This window comes from Oncorhynchus masou, chromosome 32 (genome assembly GCF_036934945.1).
Source record: "Oncorhynchus masou masou isolate Uvic2021 chromosome 32, UVic_Omas_1.1, whole genome shotgun sequence".
Classification (NCBI taxonomy): domain Eukaryota; kingdom Metazoa; phylum Chordata; class Actinopteri; order Salmoniformes; family Salmonidae; genus Oncorhynchus; species Oncorhynchus masou.
In genome coordinates this window covers 74,014,356-74,028,845 of record NC_088243.1, presented here as the reverse complement: position 1 = coordinate 74,028,845, position 14,490 = coordinate 74,014,356, and the positions used below count along the sequence as shown (strand labels likewise).

General features: G+C 41.8%; 1 protein-coding gene across 5 annotated transcripts in view; it reads right to left on the bottom strand.

Annotated features, from left to right (window-relative positions):
- Nucleotides 1-292: 292 nt before the first annotated feature.
- LOC135526567 (NXPE family member 3-like) overlaps nucleotides 293-14,490 on the bottom strand; it is a 32,916-nt gene continuing 18,718 nt past the window's right edge. For all 5 annotated transcript variants that reach the window (XM_064955065.1, XM_064955064.1, XM_064955062.1 and 2 more), the window contains 4 exons: nucleotides 12,919-13,691; nucleotides 8,340-8,407; nucleotides 7,666-7,872; nucleotides 293-3,931 (listed from right to left, as the gene is read on the bottom strand). In XM_064955065.1, the coding sequence (XP_064811137.1) occupies nucleotides 3,399-3,931; nucleotides 7,666-7,872; nucleotides 8,340-8,407; nucleotides 12,919-13,691 (1,581 nt within the window). In that variant the 3' untranslated portion in view covers nucleotides 293-3,398. The remainder of the gene's footprint in view (nucleotides 3,932-7,665; nucleotides 7,873-8,339; nucleotides 8,408-12,918; nucleotides 13,692-14,490) is intronic.

The window sequence follows — 14,490 nt, the reverse complement described above, 5'->3', positions numbered from 1 at the left end:
CAATGACAGTTTTGTATTTATTTAACCACCAGAGGGCAGTGTCGTTATTCTGGACTCCAATAGTCTTGCTACTTGGCAGCTCCTGAATACTGTACTAGCAGTGCTAGCAGTGGTTAGCCTTCTATATTGGTGAAAGAAAATAAAAAATAACTGACGAATTAGATAATTATTTTGAGTTTCATTACTCACGCAACATTCTTCCCTTCAAGCAATGTCCGTTTATGTAGTTTAATCACCTCATCGCCACTGTAATATTTGTGTTGTGGAGAAATGACCAGGCAGGAGACGGGAGTACAGTTAGTTTTCGTTTAGTCAAAACCCCTCGTGCTCTACAGTTCCCAGCACCCCAGTGAGCATGTGCATTTCCTATTAGGTGTAGTAACGTAACACTGCCGTAATGCATTACTGCGTAGTAACAGCACCGTAACTAATATAAACAGATGTAGATCCCAGATACTACACATACCACCCCTCCAAAGAAGTGTTCCTTACTATATTAAACAACATTCCTTTATCAAAAGATTTCACCTATTTAATTAAGACTCAGAAAATAAAAACATATAATATTTCATATGTGAGTGTAAGATATCATGTCTCTCGGAACATGGAAATCCCCTTAATCCAAAAAACATTTACTACAAAAACAAAACCTAATAATTATGATAATCCCCTCAAACTCAAATAATTTGTCTGGATGTTTCATGTCTTACATTCGTGTTTCTCCAAATTGTCTCCCCAAAATATTTCTTAAATACCCTGCCAAAAGATACACACACACAACTGTGATAAATGTACACTGACCCTTTAACATAAAATAAAATTAGCCTGTGTGGATGTATGTGTTATGCAACATAGCTGACTTGAGACATTGTTAACAGTTTCAGGGCCATGGCCTTTCTCATGATGGAAAAATACAGAATAACATGAAGACAGGACCTGTGCAATGAGTTGGGGGAGGCACATTGCACATTGCTTAGCTAATAAAAAATACATAGCATAAAATCGGTGACTCATTGTCATATTTATCCTGATACCAGAGGGACAAGAGCCATGAGAAAACTGTTTTTTGATCAGTATTGGAAATAAAAGTGCTGAAAACAAATTGTCTCCCTATTTAAAAAGAAGATGGAGAACAAACTATGAAGGCAAAATACTGGAGCTTTGGTGCAGGTATAGCCAACAGCGCAAAAATAATATTGCGATAGTCAAAACGATACGATATGATATATCGTCAAAATAATATTATGAAATGCAACTGTATAGATTCTTCCCCTATCACTATAATCTAATATGTTAAGACAAGCTAAGACCATGGTATTCATTTAAAGGCCCAGTGATTTACTGCGACAATTATGATAACACCCTTTTAGTGTATGTAAGATGCTATTTGAAAGTCAGAGCAAAATTATTGCTTGAAAAATTGCTCATTGTTCAGATGTAATTTTTTTAATCACAGGATTAATTGTTATCCAGAAATTATTTGATATTGAGATAAAAATGGCTGCATTGGCATTTTGGGATTTTAATAGGATCCCCATTAGTTGATGCAAAAGCAGCAGCTACTCTTCTTGGGGTCCACACAAAACATGAAACATGACATAATACAGAACATTAATAGACAAGAACAGCTCAAGAACAGAACTACATAATTAATTTATACCAAAGGCACACGTAGCCTACATATCAATACATACACACACAATCTAGGTCAAATAGGGGGAGAGGCGTTGTGCCGCGAGGTATTGCTTTATCTGGTTTTTGACACAAGGTTTGCTGTTCACTTGAGCAATATGAGATGGAAGGGAGTTCCATGCAATAGTGGTTCTATATAATACTCTACGCTTTATTGAATTTGTTCTGGACCTGGGAACTGTGAAAAGACCCCTGGTGGCATGTCTGGTGGGTAAAGTGTGTGTGTCAGAGCTGTGTGTAAGTTGGCTATGCAAACAATTTGTGATTTTCAACACATTCATTTTCTTATAAAAAGAAGAAGAGATGCAGTCAGTCTCTCAACCCTTAACCAAGAGAGACTGGCATGCATAGTATTTATATCAGCCCTCAGATTACAATGAAGAGTAATACTTTAAAGCATTACTCCTTAAGTACTTTACACCACTGCTTTGTGGAGTTTTTGTACCAAAGATATTGGGCCTTTAAACAAACATTCTCTTTGGCATACAGAGGAAGTGGTCTGAGAAAGTGAGAAAGAAAAGGAAGGAGTGAGAAAGAAAACCATCAAAAATAGTTGTCGCCAAACGTCTAAGTAACTTCCAAAATTACTGAAGTTGTACTTTAAAGCATTTCTCCTTAAGTACTTTACACCACTGCTTTGTGGAGTTTTTGTACCAAATATATTGGGCCGTTAAACAAACAATTTCTCTTTGGCGTACAGAGGAAGTTGTCTGCTGAGAAAGATAACAGTCAAAAATGGTTGCAGCCAAACTTTTAAGGAACTGCCTTTATTTGACCACAAACAAGTCCATGTTGTGTTGTCCATGTGTGGTTGCTTAGAAGAAAAATTATTGACAAAGACAAGCCAAGACATAGAAACTGTTCTTGTTTTTAATAAAAGTTCCTTCCTGTTGAATGTTTAAGTTGAGGGACTCTTATTAGAGAATAAGAACTGGTCCCTATTCAACCTGACAAGAGCTTGAGAGGCTCTGCAGAGAAGATTGGGAGAAAATCCCCAAATACAGGTGTGCCAAGCTTGTAGCGCCATACCCAAGAATATTTAAGACTAATCAGTGCCAAAGGTGCTTCAACAAAGTACTGAGTAAACAAACAATAGATTGTGTCACTTTTCTATAATCTGTGGATAAAAATAAAAGGTATTCGTGACATCACTGGGTAAGATTAAAAGTAAAACACTGATTTTCAAAACCTGCAACGAGTTTCTTACTGCAAATCTCATGTGTCCTTCTCAATTGCACATAATGTATTTAAAAGTAAATTCACATAATCTGTAGTAAGTGTCAATAATAATCTATTAAATAAAATTTAAATTAAAATCTCATTAAATGCTTAAAATACAACTAGGAGCACTGGGTATCAGCACTTCTCTTGAATCGATTCTCTGTGGATATTAATAGTTATGCTATTCTCAGAAATGTGTGAGAAACAGAAATGATAAAGGTTGAGGGGATTTTGGTTGTAAAGAAAACTTTGAGCTCTGTGGTTTGCCATAGTTTTGACAAGTGTTCAAAGTTAAAGTAGTTTTTTATTTTAAAATAAGGCCAGTTAGAAAAGCTTTACATTCATTTTGAATAAGGCAAAGTTTTTAAAGGAATTATTTTCCAAAAATTAAAATCCCCTTTCCAATATACTGTAGATTCCTTTCGGAGACAGCATTTTGTATACAGGAAGGCACAATGTTATTACAGGCATGACTACAACATTTTTCACTGTGGACAAACAAAGGACAGGAAGAGATCCACTTCATTTTGGATCACCACAGAGGGCGGGTGAATGTTGTCCGGAGAATAGTGGCAGGAGGTCATCTGCCAAACGTCGATGAGGACCACTGGCAAGTCCCTGAATATTTCCCTGAGTGCCATGTCGAGCTGCCAGGAGAGCCAGTCGCTGCCATACACATCCTTGTAGCCCGTGTTGGCTGACTTGATCACTACCAGAGTAGTGGGAGATCGACTAAGGAGCGACGCCACAGCCCTGCGGATGACGACCAGACGGTGTGCGTACATAGCCAGTGGGTACGTGGTGAAATGAGCCCAGATGGTGAAGACCACTACAGAGTGTGCACCCCCTGCCATACCCTCCACCTCCCTGGCGATGTAGTGAAGGTCAGCCCAGGGGGTCTTGCTTGTCCGTATAGGTATCCCATGGGCCCGCCAGATAATACGGGTGTTGGACTGGGTGTCGACTGCCTCAAAGGGGCCCGATTTGCTTGATGTGTGAAGGTTCAGGCGTTTCAATGCTGCAGAAGGATCATAAGTTTAATGCAAATATATGAATTCAGACAAACAATGTGCTGGGATACGGATTAAAGAAAGATGTTATAAAAGTTATTATTACACTTTTGCCATATACCATGACTTACATGGGTGTCTTTGCATTCAACAATACTACTAGATCGTAGCTAGCTAGCTACATAGCCGTCTTTGTATCTAAGACAATTGTGTAGTCTAGAGCGATTCTCTAGGTTAGCTAGCCAGCTATTGTCGTTCTTTTAACGTAACGTAACGTAATCAACACTGCTAGCTAGCCAGCTAGCCCCCGAATAGCAGCACTGTAGAAACTATTACACTCGACGGAACGACTTGATTAGTGTAGTGTCAACAACGCAGCCACTGCCAGCTAGCCTACTCCAGCAGTACTGTATCATTTCAATCATTTTAGTCAATAAGATTCTTGCTACGTAAGCTTAACTTTCTGAACATTTGAGACGTGTAGTCCACTTGTCATTCCAATTTCCTTTGCATTAGCGTAGCCTCTTCTGTAGCCTGTCAACTATGTGTCTATCTATCCCTGTTCTCTCCTCTCTGCACAGACCATACAAACGCTCCACACCGCGTGGCCGCGGCCAACCTAATCTGGTGGTCCCAGCGCGCACGACCCACGTGGAGTTCCAGGTCTCCGGTAGCCTCTGGAACTGCCGATCTGCGGCCAACAAGGCAGAGTTCATCTCAGCCTATGCCTCCCTCCAGTCCCTCGACTTCTTGGCACTGACGGAAACATGGATCACCACAGATAACACTGCTACTCCCACTGCTCTCTCTTCGTCCGCCCACGTGTTCTCGCACACCCCGAGAGCTTCTGGTCAGCGGGGTGGTGGCACCGGGATCCTCATCTCTCCCAAGTGGTCATTCTCTCTTTCTCCCCTTACCCATCTGTCTATCGCCTCCTTTGAATTCCATGCTGTCATGGAATTCCAGCCCTTTCAAGCTTAACATCCTTATCATTTATCGCCCTCCAGGTTCCCTCGGAGAGTTCATCAATGAGCTTGATGCCTTGATAAGCTCCTTTCCTGAGGACGGCTCACCTCTCACAGTCCTGGGCGACTTTAACCTCCCCACGTCTACCTTTGACTCATTCCTCTCTGCCTCCTTCTTTCCACTCCTCTCCTCTTTTGACCTCACCCTCTCACCTTCCCCCCCTACTCACAAGGCAGGCAATACGCTCGACCTCATCTTTACTAGATGCTGTTCTTCCACTAACCTCATTGCAACTCCCCTCCAAGTCTCCGACCACTACCTTGTATCCTTTTCCCTCTCGCTCTCATCCAACACTTCCCACACTGCCCCTACTCAGATGGTATCGCGCCGTCCCAACCTTCGCTCTCTCTCCCCCGCTACTCTCTCCTCTTCCATCCTATCATCTCTTCCCTCTGCTCAAACCTTCTCCAACCTATCTCCTGATTCTGCCTCCTCAACCCTCCTCTCTTCCCTTTCTGCATCCTTTGACTCTCTATGTCCCCTATCCTCCAGGCCGGCTCGGTCCTCCCCTCCCGCTCCGTGGCTTGACGACTCCTTGCTAGCTCACAGAACAGTGCTCCGGGCAGCCGAGCGGAAATGGAGGAAAACTCGCCTCCCTGCGGACCTGGCATCCTTTCACTCCCTCCTCTCTACATTTTCCTCCTCTGTCTCTGCTGCTAAAGCCACTTTCTACCACTCTAAATTCCAAGCATCTGCCTCTAACCCTAGGAAGCTCTTTGCCACCTTCTCCTCCTACCTGAATCCTCCTCCCCCCCCTCCTCCCTCTCTGCAGATGACTTCGTCAACCATTTTGAAAAGAAGGTCGACGACATCCGATCCTCGTTTGCTAAGTCAAACGACACCGCTGGTTCTGCTCACACTGCCCTACCCTGTGCTCTGACCTCTTTCTCCCCTCTCTCTCCAGATGAAATCTCGCTTCTTGTGACGGCCGGCCGCCCAACAACCTGCCCGCTTGACCCTATCCCCTCCTCTCTTCTCCAGACCATTTCCGGAGACCTTCTCCCTTACCTCACCTCGCTCATCAACTCATCCCTGACCGCTGGCTACGTCCCTTCCGTCTTCAAGAGAGCGAGAGTTGCACCCCTTCTGAAAAAACCTACAATCGACCCCTCCGATGTCAACAACTACAGACCAGTATCCCTTCTTTCTTTTCTCTCCAAAACTCTTGAACGTGCCGTCCTTGGCCAGCTCTCCCGCTATCTCTCTCAGAATGACCTTCTTGATCCAAATCAGTCAGGTTTCAAGACTAGTCATTCAACTGAGACTGCTCTTCTCTGTATCACAGAGGCGCTCCGCACTGCTAAAGCTAACTCTCTCTCCTCTGCTCTCATCCTTCTAGACCTATCGGCTGCCTTCGATACTGTGAACCATCAGATCCTCCTCTCCACCCTCTCCGGGTTGGGCATCTCCGGCGCGGCCCACGCTTGGATTGCGTCCTACCTGACAGGTCGCTCCTACCAGGTGGCGTGGCGAGAATCTGTCTCCTCGCCACGCGCTCTCACCACTGGGGTCCCCCAGGGCTCTGTTCTAGGCCCTCTCCTATTCTCGCTATACACCAAGTCACTTGGCTCTGTCATAACCTCACATGGTCTCTCCTATCATTGCTATGCAGACGACACACAATTAATCTTCTCCTTTCCCCCTTCTGATGACCAGGTGGCGAATCGCATCTCTGCATGTCTGGCAGACATATCAGTGTGGATGACGGATCACCACCTCAAGCTGAACCTCGACAAGACGGAGCTGCTCTTCCTCCCGGGGAAGGACTGCCCGTTCCATGATCTCGCCATCACGTTTGACAACTCCATTGTGTCCTCCTCCCAGAGCGCTAAGAACCTTGGCGTGATCCTGGACAACACCCTGTTGTTCTCAACTAACATCATGGCGGTGGCCCGTTCCTGTAGGTTCATGCTCTACAACATCCACAGAGTACGACCCTGCCTCACACAGGAAGCGGCGCAGGTCCTAATCCAGGCACTTGTCATCTCCCGTCTGGATTACTGCAACTCGCTGTTGGCTGGGCTCCCTGCCTGTGCCATTAAACCCCTACAACTCATCCAGAACGCCGCAGCCCGTCTGGTGTTCAACCTTCCCAAGTTCTCTCACGTCACCCCGCTCCTCCGCTCTCTCCACTGGCTTCCAATTGAAGCTCGCATCCGCTACAAGACCATGGTGCTTGCCTACGGAGCTGTGAGGGGAACGGCACCGCAGTACCTCCAGGCTCTGATCAGGCCCTACACCCAAACAAGGGCACTGCGTTCATCCACCTCTGGCCTGCTCGCCTCCCTACCACTGAGGAAGTACAGTTCCCGCTCAGCCCAGTCAAAACTGTTCGCTGCTCTGGACCCCCAATGGTGGAACAAACTCCCTCACGACGCCAGGACAGCGGAGTCAATCACCACCTTCCGGAGACACCTGAAACCCCACCTCTTCAAGGAATACCTAGGATAGGATAAAGTAATCCTTCTCACCCCCCCCCTTAAATGATTTAGATGCACTATTGTAAAGTGGCTGTTCCACTGGATGTCAGAAGGTGAATTCACCAATTTGTAAGTCGCTCTGGATAAGAGCGTCTGCTAAATGACTTAAATGTACTGTAAATGTAGTTACATAATTGCCTGGCCAAAGCTTTATTAACCCATGTAAACCCATTTGAACACATGGACTTGACTACAAACATATTAACATAATAAACTGATTACAAACTATATCATACTTGGCACAGTTTCCTCCAGGTAGTCGAACCACTGACGGAGAGTGGAGTCACCCATCATAAGGATCTGTTTGTCCTTCAGGCATCCAGATATCAGTTTAGCTGAGGGAAAGGATTTTGAGTCACACACCAGGGATGTCCAGTGATCCTGGAGGTAGAATCCAGCTGGTACTGAGGTGTGCAAACCAGGACGACATTTTGTTTGTGATCCTAGAGAGAGACAAATACTTTCAGGCCTATGTTAGAACAACATGGGGTTAATAGATAACAGTGGGTTAATAATTAATCATATGCGTTAGGCTAAAGCATGTGATTCATTTGAAATGTTTTTATATATTCTCATTTTGACATTCATTGTGATAATCCCACAACTAATCATGTGATTAATTTAAATGTTTTTAATATCATCTATGAATATAAATTATTCAAATGAGATAGATTAAACAAGTAATGTAACGTCGTCAAAACAAATTGTACTGGCAAAGGACTTTCATCACCTTGAAGCAACCATTGTGGTTATGTTTTTATAAAAAAGACATCTGAAAGTCGAAGCTGTGAGAAACACACGGATGTCTCTGCAAAAGTCTTGTGAGTTGCAGTCAATTAGCTAGGCCTATGTCAGACTTGGCTGTTGGGTCATAAGTTTATCAAAGGAGAAGTAGTTTGGAACAACTTACGGATTTCAGTGTCCTGTTGCTGGACATCGATAGCTGAATCGTCACCTGGTACAATAATGTTTGTGGAACTGCAGAGAAGAAGGAAGTTTACAATCATTTCAAATGTTGTTAACAAATAACCAAAAGTGTTTTGCGTTTTTGTTCTTAGTACTGTTTACAAAATGGCTGCTGTGCCATATGTGTGCCATATGTTTCAACATCTTTGCTGCAAGAAACTTTTCATGTTTCACACCAGGGCCTCTTCCAAATAAAAGAGTTCCACATGCAATACTCAACCTGAGACAGCCATCAATACTACACACCGAATTACAGAACAATTCAATAGTTACGATGTTTAAGTTCAATGTACTCTCACCTAAAGTCCTCTCTATCATCAGTAATGGTTCAATTAATTAATTCGGTAAGAAAAGCACCACTTATTTTTAAAATTAGGAATCCAATGTGCCATTTGTTTATTTCTGTGTTTACGTGACTAATGCTACTACTGTTTGGAAAATGTGTTGTATAATATATAGATATAAATGTAAATATTGGGGAAAATGTATCTTAAGGGAATTAGGTCAGACCAGCCCACATTCAACCGTTAGTGATTGAAAGCAGCAGCATTATTATTATTATATATATATATATATATATAATAATGCTTTTAATCACTAACGGTTGAATGTGGGCTGGTCTGACCTAATTCCCTTAAGATACATTTTCCCCAATATTTACATTTTGTGTTGTTCCTAAAAGTATTGAGATATTTCCTACACATTCCCAGTCTCATTTTATGCCATGCTTATATGACTGTACAGCAGTGAGCAAAATGGGACGTGCAATTAAATGACGCCATCACATTGTATTCCTGAGATGATTAAAAGATAATTCTACATAGTCATTTTCGTCATCAAATGGGAAACCGTCCAAGCAAATCAGACTGTAATACATTACAAATGATCATTCAAACCTCTACAGGATTGATGGTCCCCCTCGTGACGGTTGAGATAACGTAGGCTAATGCGATTAGCATGAGATTGTAAGTAACAAGAATATTTCCCAGGACATAGACATATCTGATATTGGCAGAAAGCTTAAATTATTGTTAATCTAACTGCACTGTCCAATTTATAGTAGCTATTACAGTGAAATAATACCATGCTATTGTTTGCGGAGAGTGCAGTTAGGAACTTAAAAAGTTATTAATAAACCAATTAGGCACATCTGGGCAGTATTGATACCCCATTTTGAACATAAATGCAAAGGTTCATTGGATCAGTCTAAAACTTTGCACATACACTGCTGCCATCTTCTCTTGCATTTCAAAGATGGTAAAAAAAAGCGCATGATCTTTTCTTTGTATTATCTTTTATGAAATCTAATGTGTTATAATCTAATATTACATTCATTTCACATTTCCACAAATTTCAAAATGTTTCCTTTCAAATGGTGTCAATAATATGCATATCCTTGCTGCAGGTCCTGAGCTACAAGGCAGTTAGATTTGGGTATGTCATTTTAGGCGAAAATTGGGGGAAAAAAGGGTCCGATCCTTAAGAGGCTTTTAAGCAAAGGGCCTTGGTAACTACATTCCATTCACCTCATATCAGTCCACATACAGTAATACACTACCGTTCAAAAGTTAGGGGTCACTTAGAAATGTCCTTGTTTTTGAAAGAAATGCACATTGTTTGTCCATTAAAATAACATCAAATTGATCAGAAATACAGTGTAGACATTGTTAATGTTGTAAAGGACTATTGTAGCTGGAAACAGCTGATTTTTTAATGGAATATCTACATAGGTGTACAGAGGCCCATTATCAGCAACCATCACTCCTGTGTTCCAATGGCACTCTGTGTTAGCTAATCCATGTTTATCATTTTAAAAGGCTAATTGATCATTAGAAAACCCTTTTGCAATTATGTTAGCACAGCTGAAAACTCTTGTGCTGATTAAATAAGTAATAAAACTGGCCTTCTTGAAAAGAAGTTGAGTATCTGGAGCATCAGCATTTGTGTGTTCAGATGAGGCATAAGGACAGTGTTTAAATCTTAAGAAGTTTGACGTTAAGACTTTGACACCTCATCAGTATCATGTTGTATTTCTTTGTGCAAACAAGAAAACAGGCTCTAAATGGCCAGAAACAAAGAACTTTCTTCTGAAACTCATCAGTCTATTCTTGTTCAGAGAAATGAAGGCTATTCAATGCGAGAAATTGCCAAGAAACTGAAGATCTCATACAACGCTGTGTACTACTCCCTTCACAGAACAGCACTAACTGGCTCTAACCAGAATATAAAGAAGAGTGGGAGGCCCCGGTGCGCAATTGAGCAAGAGGACAAGTACATTAGAGTGTCTAGTTTGAGAAACAGACACCTCGCAAGTCCTCAACTGGCAGCTTCATTAAATAGTACCCGCAAAACACCAGTCTCACGGTGACTCCGGGATGCTGGCCTTCTAGGCAGATTTGCAAAGAAGAACATCCGTGAGACGCAGAACAAATGAAAAGATGCTGGAGGAGTGCTTGACGCCATCTGGACACCTAAGGCCAGCTAATTGTTTTTGGTCCGAGATGTGCATTGCACAAAACTAAGCTTGGAGTGAAGGCTATATTTTGCCCTCTACGCGTAGACCCACTAATCTACCAGCTCAGTTTGTGGTTAACATAATTATTATATGGATTGTATTGTGTATAATTGCATATAAACCCTGTGAGTTGTACAAATTTCTACATACATTGCCTTTAGAAAGAATTCACACTCTGACCTTTCCATATTTTGTTTTATAGCTTGAATTTATAATGTATTAAATTCAGATTTTGTCATCACTGGCCTACACACTATTCCCCATAATAAAGTGAAATCATGTTTTTAAAATTAACTAAGTATTCAGCCCCTTTGTGTTGACAAGTCTTAATAAGTTCAGGAGCAGAAATCCACTTAACAAGTCACATAATAAGTTGCATGGACTCACTCTGTATGCAATAATAGTGTTTAACATGATTATTGAATGACTACCTCATCTCTGTACCCCACACATACAAATATCTTTAAGGTCCCTCTGTCGAGCAGTGAATTTCAAACACAGATTCAACCACAAAGACCATGGAGGTTTTCCAATGCCTCTTAAAGTAGGGCACCTAATGGTAGATGGGTAATAAAAAAATGCATGGTCCATGGTGAAGTTAATAATTACACTTTGGATGGTGTATCAATACACCCAGTCATTACAAAGATACAGTTGTCCTTCATGCCAATGGTGACTTTAAAACAGTTAGAGTTTAATGGCTGTGATAGGACAAAACTGAGGATGGATCAACAACATTGTAGTTGCTCCACAATACCAACCTAATTGACAGAGTGAAAATAAGGAAGCATGTACATTAAATATTCCCAAACATTCATCCTGTTTGCAACAAGGCACTAAAGTAATACTGCAAAGCAATTACATTTTTGTCCTGAATACAAAGTGTTATGTATAGGTAAAATCCCAAACATTACTGAGTACCACTCTCCATATTTTCAAACATAGCGGTGGCTGCATCATGTTATGGGTTTGCTCTTAATCATTAATCCCTGGAGAGCAGTGGTGAAAAAAGTAACGAAATGTCATACTTAAGTAAAAGTAAAGATGCCTTAATAGAAGTAAAAGTAAAATTCAATAAGTAAAACATTAATTGATTAAGAGTCTAAACGTTTTGTTTTAAATATCAAAAGTAAGTGTAATTGCTCAAATATATTTAAGTATCAAAAGGTAAAGTATAAATCATTTAAATTAACTTATATTAAACAAACCAGACGACACCAGACGACATCTTGTTTAAAAAAAATGTACGGATAGCCAGGGGCACACTCCAACACTCAGATATAATTTACAAGTGAAGAATTTGTGTTTAGTGAGTCCACCAGATCAGAGGCAATAGGGATGACCAGGGATGTTCTCTTGAGAAGTGCATGAATTGGACCATTTTCCTGTCCTGCTAAGGACAGGAAAATGGGTGTCAGGTAAAATGTATGGAGTAAAAAGCACATTATTTTCTTCAGGAATGTCAACAACATATATCGTAAAAATAACTGCTGGAGAGTCCTTAACAAAACAGAATGGATCTGAGCACAAGAAAAATCCTAGAGGTAAACCTGGTTCAGTCTGCTTTCCAACAGACACTGGGAAATTCACCTTTCAGCAGGACAATAACCTAAAAAGCAAGGCCAAATATATACTGGAGTTGCTTACCAAGAAGACAGTGAATGTTCCTGAGTGGCCGAGTTACAGTTTTGACTTAAATCTGCTTTAAAATCTATGGCAAGACTTTTAAAGGGTTATCTAGCAATGATAAACAACCAATTTGACAGCTTGAAGAATTCTGAAAATAATAATGGGCAAATGTTGCACAATTCAGGTGTGGAAAGCTTACCCAGAACGGGTGTGAATCTTACATAAATTACATTTCATGTTTTCACTTTGTCATTATGGGGTATTGTGTGTAGACGGGTCAGAAAACAAATCCATTTCATCCATTTTGAATTTAGGCTGTAACAAAAAAAAATGGAATAAGTCAAGGGGTATGAATATTTTCTGAAGACACTGTATCTACCTCTTTAGAAGGGTCGTTTCCACCTTGGAGAGTACTGCCTGGTAACCGCCCATGCTGTGGTAGGTCAAAGCATGGCAAGGCAGGGAAGATGGCCGACGACAGAACCAGGTCTCCCCAGTGACTGGCTCTCTGTACTCACAGCAACACTGTGTGTCATTCCCCACCAGCCGAGGACTTCTCTGGGCATTGCACATCACCGTTTCCTGCTTGCCACCCTCCTCAAAGTAGCCATGGAAGTAGACCTTATCTGGGTCCTGTTCCCTTTGCCTACACAGTACCTGCACGGCCTCGCTAGAGTGCACTAGGCGGATGGACACCTTGGCAGGTCCAGGCCAAAGCAGGGCCAGACGGGCAGTGTAGGTGCCATTAAAGTGGTCTGTTACAGCTCCATAAGTACTGGCCTTAAGTTCTGAGTTAAACAACTTGGCCTGAAAAAAGTCCCCTCCATAGGTTTTGATCCTGTTTTTAGTATCTCTAGCTATCAAAATCACATCTATAAACCCTCCAACTGTGTGGGTTGAATTGGGGTTGACAACAGAGAATGAGCACTTAGTGGGGTTTGTGGCCTCATCTGTGGATAAGAGGACAACAGGCGGTAATGACCATTGTAGCTTTGTGAGCAGAGATTCCCATTCCTCTTTACTTATTAAGGAGTCATTGGTTGGTGTAAATGTCCTGTTGGTGATTCCACTATGACTTGTGAAGCTAGTGTGGTTGTATTTGAGATGATTGGAGGGTGACACATTCAGTAGGCACCTGTTGAATTGACATACCTACAGTGAGACAAAGAGACAATCTGTTTATCACCAAAGAAAATATTGACCTAAACATTATGTTGACTAAAGCCTAGAGGCACATAGAAAGTGTACCTTAATACCTCTTGAGCTTAGTAAAACTGTCTTACCCCCATCAAAACCCCTAACACAGTGCATTCGGGAAAGTATTCAGACGTCTGGACCTTTTCCACATTTTGAGCCTTCTAAAATTGATTAAATTGTTATATTCCCTCAATCTACACACACAATACCCCATATTGACAAAGCAAAAACAGGTTTAGAGATTTTAGCAAATGTATTAAAATAAAAAACTGAAATATACATAATAAGTTTTAAGTTCATAAGTTTTCAGACACTTTATACTCAGTACTTTTGGTGGAGCACCTTTGGCAGGGATTACAGCCTCAAGTCTTCTTGAGTATGTTGCTAGAAGCTTGGCACACCTGTATTTGGGGAGTTTATCCCATTCTTCTCTGCAGATTCTCTCAAGCTCTGTCAGGTTGTATGGGGAGCGTTGCTGCACAGATATTTTCAGGTCTCTCCAGAGATGTTCATTTGGGTTCAAGTCCGGGCTCTGGCTCCTCAAGGACACTCAGAGACTTGTCCCAAAGCCACTCCTGTGTTGTCTTGGCTGTGTGCTTAGGGTCATTGTCCAGTTGGAAGGTGAACCTCTACCCCAGTCTGAGGTCCTGAGTGCTCTAGAGCAGGTTTTCATCAAGGATCTCTTTACTTTGCTCCGTTCATCTTTCCCTCAATACTGACTAGTCTCCCAGTCCCTGCAGCTGAAAAACATCCC